Raw genomic sequence first — 12,110 nt, 5'->3', positions numbered from 1 at the left:
CAGTGAAAAACTACTAAATACTTTTTGAAACAAAACAAAGACTATATACAATTTTACAAATAGAATATTACACTATAAAAATTATAAAAACCAGACTAAATTTAACTGATAAAGGAATATTATAGATTAGTTAGTTGGATAACTTATTAATACACAAGCATGAAAATGTATTTCATGTTCCAGATTTAAGACCACAATTAGAACATACTGTAGTAAAAATACAAAATAACTGTTTTAATTTGTGCTAGGTATTAAAGAGAAATCAAATTTTTTGAAGGGCCTAGTAAAATTGTTTGTTTATATTTGAATTTCGTGCAAAGCTACACAAGGGCTGGCAGCTAGTCATCACCACCCACTGCCAACTCTTGGGCTAAACTTTCACCAACAAATAGTGGGATTGACTATCACATTATAATGCCCCCATGGCTGAGAGGGCAAGCATGTTTGGTGCGGCAGGGAAATGAACCCACGACCCTCAGATTACCTGTCGAACACCTTAACCTACCTGGTCATGCCGGGTCACCTTGTGAAATACATGCAAAGGAACAAAAATAGAAAAAAGGGGAATAACAAGAAAGAGTAAACAAAATAAAACAACAACACAAAAAAAGTAGAAAAAAATAGGAAATAACAACCATTTCAAATAACATTTGATATTGGCTTAAAAATAAAAATAAAATATGGATTTGTGAGCACACACATATACACTTTATGAAACAGTGTTTTATAATTCTTTTCAATTTTTATAATTTATTTATTTGCTCCTTAAATAACTGGGTTTGTAACTTTTGCTCTTTTCACCTGTAATTCTTTTCATAAGACAGCTTAGATACAAAACATAGTCCTTTAAAAATCCTTTAAAATATGTAAAAATTAACAAAATAGAAATAAATTACTTACATAATAAAATATAAATCTTGCAGAATTCTAGTGTAAATTTCTGATACAATTTAAATTTACAGTAAACTAAAAATTATAGATAACTATATCAAGTACAAAGTTCAAACCATCACTATGCATCTTGCATATTGATTTTTGCACATTATGATATTTTTTTTAAAATTTGACACAAAATATTACTTAATTAAATGCCCTCTATAATTTAATATTAATAACTGTTTGAGAAAACTTTAAAATAGTTTTCCTATTACAATAAACTTATTTTTGTATTATACATCCAAAGAAAAATTACACTTTGAAAAAAAGTTTTTTTTTAATTTTTGAAGTGTTTATTAAGTCAACTCTTACAATGAGTACTAACTTGTATTGGACTTAAAGGTGGGTTTCTCATACAATATTTATGCAGATTTATTCTAACACTTAAATTTCTGTTTTCCCACATACAGTTCCTTACATATTGTACAAACTAAAATATAAATATATTGTATCACAGTCCAAAATGCAATACATGAAATACAACTTCCCTAGTGAAATACAGGATTTCTGTATATCATTTATGGTATGGCTGACACTTCCTAATATGCAAAGACTATTTCTTTATTAAACTTATATTTTCTTTGTAATTGATAATACATATAGATTTTTTGGTTGTTTACTTGATAAAGTTTCTTTAGAATTATTGACTAGTTCTTTTAGGTTTTTACCACCACCCTTCCTGCTATTTTTGAATGCATTTAATATTAGAAATAAAATGTTAACTGTATGTATATATTAAAGAAGTTTCCATTTTCGTCTTCATTAGCATTGAAATCAACTTCTGCTATGCCAAATCTTCTTTCAGTTACTATATTTGGATAGAAACATTCTTCTGAAAAATCTTTTTAATTCTTTGAGTCTTATTTCTTTCTCTTCTGTAAGTAAAGTATAAACTCATTTAGCAAATTATACAGGTATATTTAACTTATGATATTTAGGGTGATGGCTATAAAAATCTAAAAACAAATATCTGTAATCAGTTATCCAGTTTACTTAACCTTGACTAAAGCATCTAGAATGGATACATTTTTATCATTCATCTCTAAAATAAATATTTTGTTTTACATTATTAAATTTATTTCTTTTCTTCCAAATTATTAATCCAAGTTGAAGACCAATAATTTAAATGATGTTCTTAAATAATCAACACAAAGTGATTTGTTAAAATATGAAAAAAATCCATTTCAAAATATTCCTTTACTCATGTTGCACAAACTGGGCATCTTTAGTCCTCACAGATATTCTCTGATAATTGATATTAAAAAGAAACATTATAAAAAGAAAAAGTAGTAATTTTAGAATTAAATATAAACCTTTGAGGATCACATCTTGTTGAACTTAGATTCAAGAAAATTTTCATAATGGTCTAAGAAATCTTATATTGTTTTTAACATATATTCAAAATCAGTAATAGGATGAAGTCATATTTCATCCATGCTAGTTAAACTGTGATTAGATTCTTTTTATTTCTATAATTATTGAATAAAGTTTTTATCATCTCTCATGTAGTCCTACTTCTGATATAAATGGCCTTAAAATTATGCTCAAGATTATCACTCAGTAGTAACATTATTTTATAAATTGCACCTACCATTGGTTTTCCTAGAATTTCTAAAGGATATTTTTATCTAAACGTATTTTGTTGGCTCTCTTTCCAGAATACTTTTTTTTTACTTAAGTATTTTTGGTAGCATATAGATGAGACCTACTTTTTATTTAAAATATATTTTCCTTACAGTAAAATATTTCAAGTCACTTTTGTACTTAATTAAAACTTTTCAATCATTTTTTATTTGATTTGAGTCCTCATTTACTCTTTCATAAAATTTTCAAATTTGTAAATGTAAATAATTTTAATATTATTTTCTAGTTAAAATTTTGTCTTTATTGCTTTTTAAAATTATGATATAATTTATCATTCTTAGTCTTGATAAAGCTATTCTTTATTCTTTCATAATATTATCATTTTGTGCAATATCAAATTTCTGTGGTTATGAATTCAATATGCTTATATTATAAATCAAGTTCTAAGTTTCTTCTTTTAGATGGTTCGAAGTTTGGTTTTAGTTTGATAATGGAGTTATCTTGCTTCTATGGATTATGAAGAAACCATTCTCTTAAACGTAAATTTGTAATAAATTCTTGGAGAGCTCTAAAATCTAATTCTCTAGATATTAGCTTTCTTTCATCTTGATTTGAATTCTGCTTGGATAGATTTAACGTGTTTAATTATTTCACCATAAGAAGTTTTATTTGTTTCTACAATTATATTCATAAAAGACAGGTCTTCTTTCTTTATTATATTGTCTTCTAAACTTCCTAAACCTTTGATGTTTTTTATATTGGTTAAAATATTGATAATGTCTTGGTTCTATTTAAAATGGTTTATTCTTCTACCTCTTGCCATTTTTTTGTTTTTTATTTCCTAATTTCTCATCAATTTTGTTTCCGATTCTTTATTCTCTTCAACCGTATATAATTATCCAGGATACTCCTAAGACTATTCTTCCAATGAATGTAGTCATTTCTCTCTTAAATGTTATTTATGGTATCCTGGTATTTACAGTTTTGTTCTTGACAGTTTAGTTTAGTCTAATTCTCTCTTTTTCTTGATGTTATAATTTTCCTACACTGTAAGTGCATTTCTGATAGATATTTACTTTGGCTCATGTAATAACTTTTCTCATTCAGTTCTGCCCTCTATATGCTTAAATGTTTTGCTTACCATAACCTCGACACTACCACCTAGCACCTAACATGCTTGTAATATGCAAATAAGCATGAGACATACACTCCTGTTGCTGCTGATTCCTTCAATACTGTACAACTGAATCTTCACTTGGAGTTTAGGAAATACACATTTCAGTGCAGGAAAATTATAACTTTTGACACAATACCTTACCTTCTCTCCCGTAATAGCTAAAATCCCATATTAACCTGGTGGAGGGACCAGTGTAAATGTACCTGACAAAGCATCTGAAGAACACCCACAGAGTGTAACATCTCTTAGTAGAGGTAGACACCCATGGGATACTGCACTACATCTAAACTATTTATAGCCTTTCTCTAGTGTAAAGGTACATGTTGCTAACATGGGTGTAAATGACACATCCAAAATATAACTGGAGATCCCCAAATGGTGTAGAGCAGCTACGGCATGAGACCATAATCAGTAGATTTCCTCCACTCCGAAATCAGGTAACATCAGATACATAGTATCTGACTCATGGTAGGAGAAAGGTTTTTATTGTTTCACCTCAAGACAAGAAAGTAGAAGATAAAATGAGTTCCAATCTGCCAACCAGGTTTGGGCACGTCTTCAAACCCACAATCAAAACCAACCACCCGAGAATCCAACATATAGATAATGGCAGGAAGGAGGAGAGCAACGTGATGGTTAACTCAAACTCATAATTAGGTGGCATTAAGTAGTTATCATCTAGTCCTTGGTAGAACAAGAGCTACCTTCCTCCCTCTTATGTTCACTGGCCCAGCTCTAGTCTAACACAGACCACTTCTGAACTGACACTTAAGTGGTAGAAGAATGGGGGATCTCAGCCAAGGCAGTGAATTGCATTTTGATGAATCACCTCAAGTCAATAACCAGGCAAACTGGTCTTTTAGTCCATGGTAGGAGGAGGATTCATACCATCTACAATGACAAAACACCATTGAACTACTATTAACTGAATGGGATTGAGCATGTTTACCTCCATGTTCTACTATTCCAGAAGTTACTAGCTGATAGGTGGCAAAAATTCCTTTTCTCCACTTGAAGAAGGAGGGAAATCATGTTCTGGACAATCTAATAGAACATAACACTGGAGACAGTATGCTGATTGACCATAAAACCCTATTTTTAAAAGCAGACAAGTCCTAATTTACTCAATCTGGGATCAAAGGAATGGGCATCACTTTACTCATGCTAATTTGTAAGTTAAAACATTCTGGAATGTACATATTTATGAATCAGTATAACGTGAAAGGAACCTACTAGAAGTCTTACAGAACATCCCATTTCAACAGTGGGCATTATAGATCTGAAAGGTCATACAGTACAGGTTTAGTGATTCCAGCTAGAATGTATGCCTAGACAGGTACTATTTGCTAAAGAGTAGAATCCCATGCAAAGTGTAGGGCCACTGTAAGTAAAGGAAATTGAGGGAAAGATAACTTACTCAAAGTTCAGTTGATGTATATAGTCTGACAATGAGAAGTCAGTATCCAGAAGAAGATTACCAAATTATGCAAACAGCATGCAATGAAAGTGTCATGTGATTCATACTCCAGCCTGGAAAATCCTCACCAATTAATGATTAAAAGAAGCAGCTAGGGATAGGACAAGATGACTGATATAATGGGAGTACACCACAAAAAGAAATTGGAAACAGATGACATGGAAGAAAGAAGCCAACCAAATGATTGGCAACTTCAGCTGGTAGGACAGAAGAAGGATTCCACTAGAAAAGGAAGCAGAACCCAGAACCAAGGAAGAAAGATGTATAAAATAATATCAAAACATAAAACAGGCAGAAGAAACAATCTGGAATGGAAGTGGATGAGAAATTAGAAAAGGATGAGTAGTACACTGGTGTGAAAGTGATATTCTCCTCATGAGCTGCCATGGTTTTTGTGAAGGAATACACAATGGTAAGGGATATGTGATATCAAGAGCAAACACATCTGATCTATGATGACCACTGATAAAATAAGAGCAAAGAAGATGGGATAAAAAAAAAAAAAGAGGTACCTAATGGTTCAAAAGAGGCTGGTTAAGGCATAGAGAATGACACTGAAATCCCATTCCAGAAGGGACAGAGGGCAAGGAGGTAAGGATGAGATGAAAAAGACAAAAAGAAGAGGAATATGAAATGAGAGGAAAAACGGGGCAAGAAGTGGAAAAGGAAGGTAGAGGACAAGGCTACCCCATAATGTATATTGTTTGCAATGGTCATCAGAAACCCATCATTGTCAAACAGCCCAGGGAAATATGGAATGGTGAGAAATGCAAGGTCTTTATCTGCAAAGACCATTAGCAGAATATGCAATATTCTCTTAAAGATCACCAAGGAAGAAATCTGGACCTAATGTGAGTTAAAGTAATTCTACACTTGCCAAGAGGACCATAAGGGACCAGACAAAAACATATGTGATGCCTTAATGGAGATTATACAGCACAAAACATTGATGCAAACAGCAGAAGAAAAGGGACTGAATAAGAGTAAGAAGCAATGAAAGGGTGGCTGAAGCAGTCAAATACTACAGAACAACAGTAATGCAGGCCATAATTGAGTAATAATAATGATCCAACACATAGTAGTTTGGATGACAGACAAAAACTGGTGAAAAAGGCAGAAATGTGGTTAGGAATATTTATAATAATGACTGAAGAAACAATGGATCAAAACAGCAGGAATTTGGCTGTGAAGAGGTTGGAAAAATTTGATCAGTAGAGCAGAACTCTAATAAATGCATCAGAAGACCTGGCAATCTTTTCACGAGAAGAATTTGTGACAAGTCAATAGGCAAACATAAAGTGAGTGATCCCAGAAGGAATAATCCAATGTTTGAAAACAAAGTGAATGAGAAAAGGTGTTCCTAATTGATAGATGAAAGAGAAAATGGTCAAATATTGAGAACAGATTAAGATCAAAAAGTCCTATATCAATGCAAGGGAATGATTCATCATCTACTGAAATGCAACAAATTCCAAAATACTCGTGTGGGACCAAGGTTGTGAGTCTTCAGTCAAGTTTGGATACACCTCTCATGGGTTGGAAGACATATTTAGACTCTCCAGTGAAAGGTAAAGGAAGTTACACAAGGAAGTGTAAAAGTAATGCCAGCCACAGTTAAGTCCCTGGAGACTGATCTGTAGAGAGGGAGAAAGGGTGCAAGAGAAATACAAGGAATCCTAAATGAGAGTTTACAGATCCTGCAACAGCCAATGAAAGTCATGCAAGTTAGCATCATCCAAGGGAAAAAGGACATCTAGGGAAGCCCAAGCCCTAAAGAGAAAAGGAACCTCATTATCAGTGAATGAAAGAGAAGACTCAGTATGGAAAACCATTAGCTCCATCTATCACAAACAAAGTGAAGAATGCTGAGTCGGGTTTGAAGAAAATCCTGAGAAGTATGATGTACTGGGGAGAGGATAAGAAAGGACACCACCAACTCAAATTTGTTGCTTTAAAAATATGTGCGAGTGTGAGAAGCCTGAATTGACAAAGCCATGCATAATGGAAGATGGGATAAGGCCTTGACCATCTGTTAGAAATGTAAAGAGTTGCAGTCACACTCATTGGTAAAGTGCAGGATTAAAATATCTCTTTCTCACCTCCAGGACAAGAATAAAGGCAATGCTGGAATGCAGAGGAAACTAGGGATGTAAAAGGAAGCATCCAAGATGCTCACCTTGGTCATCTAGACACCAGGGAAAAAATTATGAAAAGGACCAAGGTAGGTTGATGAAACAGAAAAAGGTAGAAAATAATTACAGGATAATCAACACATTAGAAGAACAATTTACAATCAACTGGGAATGAAACCAAATATAGGGAAAAGTGAATGATGAGATAGCATCTCAATGAAGAAGAACTTGTGCCATTCCCTACTGATGCAGACAATAAAAGAATGAGATCATGAGGAGAAGGTAAAGAAAGCATGTGTGAGGAGTGGAGTTTGGGGAAGGGGGAATCCTATCCACATATTAAGCACCCACATAACAATAAATTTATGTTGTGGATACAGCTTTCCCCATAATCTGGAAAGGAGGAGGGCATAATAGGGTTGTTAATGTCAAAAAATAATGAGAAATACTGATACTAGGTGTCAACTTGGACTGCAATAAGATATGAAAACTTCCAAACACTTAAAAGTGCAACTTTTTATGATGCCAAATAAAGGGCAAGAAAAACTGGAGAAGAGAGACACCATAAGGGAAATAGAAATATTGAATACCAACAGAAGAGCAAAGTGTATATGGACAAATGTAGATGAAACCACACAAGGGCCCAGTGAATAGACATGGTGAGGTGTGAAGGAAAAAAATAATGAAGAATGGAGGGAAGCATAGAAAAAAACAGAAAACTGGGTCTGTGAAAAGTATTTGATTCCAATACCTGAATAATAGATTTCAAGGTCTGAGAGTCAAGCAAGAAATGCAAATCTCAGAATGTAATTAGGTTATGAAAAAACAGCACAGAACTGAAAATTTTAAAGGAAGGGTAAACTAACAGCCATATAAAAGAGATTATACTTGAAAAGGTATGGCAAAAATAATTGACAAAAATGTGAGAACCTTCAAAGGCTCAGCTCAAGAGTGCATGGTAACAAAAGGAAATTAAAAAAAAACTGTCCAAAACATCAACAATTAAACCAGATGCATCAGGAAGTGGTACAACTGGCTCAAGTAGAGGAGACTTAGCAGACTACATGACAGAATTCAATTTACAGGAAAAGAAGGCAGACCTCTCTGGAGATACTAGAACTAAAAGCCACAGAAATGATGGTTGTGTACAGTGATGTTACAAACAAAGTAGTACTTTTAACATAATTTCATGAATTAAGGTAAGAAAACTGAGTAAGTAAAAAAAGATAAATCCAGAAGTTATCATGTAATAAAAATGAATGAAAAACAACACTCATTTGTCACACAAATTAGGCTAAACATAAAAAAATGAGTGAAATTAAAATATCTGCACTCTAGTGCAAAAAATTGAGAACTGATTCTACAATATAGAGTCTCATTCTTGATTCTTGACAAAGCAAACTAAATGCTCTGAAACTGATGAGAAAGGCAATGCAGAAAGGCAAATCTCTATCTGAAATACATTTTACCTTCAGAAATGCTCATTGCTTCTCTGTACCAACAAGTGTTAGAATTACACACTGAAGATGGTGGAGGAAACCAGACCTGACCAACAGCAACAGAAGGGAAGGCCTATTGTGTATGAATTTCTTGAAACTTGGGATTGCCAAGCAAAGCAGCACCTAATGGGAGACCACAGCTGTCTCAAGCATGGAATACTCTTTGCCTAATGAGTTTTCTTTTGTTATAGTACTGTGACAATAGAGAACCTGTTCTCTAAATTTGTATAAAATTCTTGAGAGTAAGAATCAACAACATTTATTTAATGAAAATTATAGCACGTTTTCAAATGCTGTTGAAACTTGCGTGAGTCATATAAAAGCAGCTAGCCAAGAGAAAGCAGAAGAAGAATATTATTGATCAGCTACAGTCAGTGTGCTATAGGCCTCAGAAACTATAACTGTGATTAAAGCCTATTAATCAAAAACTACAGAACTGGGACAGGAATGTTCATAGGTTTTGAACATTACAAACCATTCAACTTCACTGAATTAACTTTGGACATTAGTATTTCCATGAGGGCATTAGATATTATCACCAGTGAAAACTTACAGGTACTTCAAGTTTAGCCAGCCATCAAAAGAAGTGTATTAACAAAAAAATTAATTTTCTATCCATGAACGTGGATAAAAGATTCAGTTCCATACTAAGATAGAAGACTCAGTATTGTCTATAAGTTTGTAAAATTCTTGTTTATAAACCATCATTTATAAGAGCTCTTAGTGATAGCTGTTATTATAAGTTGTATTGTCTTTTTGTATGTATATTAAAATATATTTGTGTTAAAGTTGTGTGCATCAATCTTGTTTGCAAATATCACAAACTTAATACATATCAACAAATAATTAACTTCTAAATTCAAATTTCTAATTATTTGAAATTGTAATACATATGTATGTAGCATAAGAAACAGAAGACTTATCCGAGATAAATTACAATAAGTACAACTCGCCATTAGGTAAGATCCAACCTAAAGAGATATTTGACATGAGTTGAAGTGAATGACAGTTCTGAAAAATGGAGGTTCTACTGGCAAAGGTCACATTTTTGGCATTTAAGAAATAAATAGGTTGTCTACACATAAAAATAAAAACTGTTTTGGAAGAAAGAAAACATGAGATAAACTGCAAACCTGAATGGAAAATTGTATGATTAATATATCCCACTTCAAAACAAATTAGCAGACCTGAGTAGGAACTTTGTAATAAAATATAATCAAAGGTTACATGTCAATAATAACCTGTCAAACAATAGAACTGCAAGCTTAGAAGACTGAAAAAAAACTGCACTTACAATTCCAGTGAAAGACCATAGACAAAGAAACCTCAAAGAGCATTTCAATAAGTGAAAAAATTATCATAAATAGAACAGAAACATAAAAGCTAGAAAAACATTTAACAACACTAATATTAAAAAATATAAAATACAATTAGATTAATCAAATATATGAATGCTTAGTGAAACAAGACTGTAAGAACACACACACATAAAGCCTTGAATTAGTATAAAGTGGAAAGTGAAAACAATAAACATGTAGATCATACTTGAAAATATAACTGAATGTTGCCCATACATGTCACTTGTATCAAATGTAAAACAATAAAAAATTACAGCACATGGGCAAAAAAATCAAAAATAAATAAATATTGTACCACCACAAATGATAAGAGATGTAAGAAAACACAATAAGCAAATAAATATGGAACTTGTAGATTAGCAGATAAATTACTCAATAAAAAATGCTTTCAGTTAGTCTTAATAAGCTATAATATTTCAAGTTTCATACAAGTCATAAAAAGTTAACTTCACAAAAATCAGATCTTTTTTCTGCATTTAAACAAAATCTTTTTTTAGGTTTAACATATCATACCTCAGCTGCACATGGTCTGTAGATGCATTGTACACAACTGCAACTGACTGTTTATTCTTTTTATTCTTCTCAGGTACTGAAGATTTTCTGTGTGGTCTATAAACAGGATAAACACGGAATTTGAAATACTGCCGTGACTTTCTATTTTCTGAAGTTTTCAAATGATTACTCTGAGCTAATTCTGAAAGATTCTGGGTGTGAGGTTCATTCTTGTGAGTGGATGATTTGCCAGAAACACTGTATTGGTTTATTACTTCAAAAGTCCTTGGATGTTCCCATGCATGATACTTCTCTTCCCATGCAAACTGGATTGGATTAACAAGAGCAACATGATGGGTGACTGGATTGGGTATTAATCCCTTAACGATGACCTTTTCCCAAATCTGATTTCCTGAAAAATATGAAGCATAGTGTTCAGGTACCTCACAACTGAGCATAAATAACTGTTTGAGGAAAAAGACAAAGAATATTTTAAATCATACTAGTACTGCCTGTGTTTTAATTGCTACATTGTAATAACAATTATGATTTGTTTGTTATTATTTGTTTTTGTCTCAGCTTTGTCTACCATGGTTATTAAAATCTGGTTTCTAGTATTATAAGCCCTAGGATATACTGCTAAGCCATCAGCCTACAACAATTGTGGTAAGATAGCAACAAAGTTCACAATTATGGAAAGGCTTCTTAACTTACTGATATTGTGATGAAGAGAGTATGTATGCTACATAACATTTAACTGCCAATTAATTACAAACAGTACTAGAACAGAGAAATTAATGAAAATAACATATATCCCAAAATACAATCAAAATCTAACATAATGAACAATTCCACTTACTTTATTATAAATGTTTGGTATTAATTGAAATCAGTAATGCTGACTCAACATACCTTTCAATACTAAAATTATTTCTGATAGACTAATGATTTGCAACTTATGGGTCATGACTCACTGGTAGGCTGCAATGCAATTACAGATGGGGTGCAAAAATTCTTAAGATTAGATGAAAACATTTTTAAAAATATTGAAAAATAGCAAAAATATAATGCAAGTTACATAACAAATATCAAAAATGCTAGCTATAAATTAACATCATATGCATGAATTCAGTAGAACATACATGGTGTATTTTTATAATTTCCATGTTATTAAAAAAGGTTGAAAAACACTATATTAGATAAAACTAACAGAAAAAACGTAACATATACTATTTGTCATTTGAATACTCTGGAAACTGAAAATTGTCTGAAATTATTCCAAGATTTTTGTTCACTGTTTTTGTGACAATTGATATAATTGGAACATTGATTAAATAACTGTTTGAATAGTCATAAACAATAATAATTTTTAATAATTGATTTAATTCTAGTTTTGATTAATCAGTTAGTTTACATGACATTAATTGATGTAACTACAGTTTCAAATTAATTGGA

The 12,110-nt window shown here is 32.1% G+C and overlaps 1 protein-coding gene across 9 annotated transcripts in view; it reads right to left on the bottom strand.

The window, feature by feature from the left end:
* The window catches only part of LOC143246196 (uncharacterized), a 67,147-nt gene that overhangs the window by 10,025 nt on the left and 45,012 nt on the right, over positions 1 to 12,110 (bottom strand). For all 9 annotated transcript variants that reach the window (XM_076492439.1, XM_076492445.1, XM_076492446.1 and 6 more), the window contains one exon: positions 10,677 to 11,067. In XM_076492439.1, coding sequence (XP_076348554.1) covers positions 10,677 to 11,067 — 391 coding nt within the window. The remainder of the gene's footprint in view (positions 1 to 10,676; positions 11,068 to 12,110) is intronic.

The sequence above is a fragment of the Tachypleus tridentatus genome, chromosome 3 (assembly GCF_004210375.1).
Source record: "Tachypleus tridentatus isolate NWPU-2018 chromosome 3, ASM421037v1, whole genome shotgun sequence".
Taxonomy (NCBI): domain Eukaryota; kingdom Metazoa; phylum Arthropoda; class Merostomata; order Xiphosura; family Limulidae; genus Tachypleus; species Tachypleus tridentatus.
This window is presented reverse-complemented; position numbering and strand designations above follow the sequence as displayed.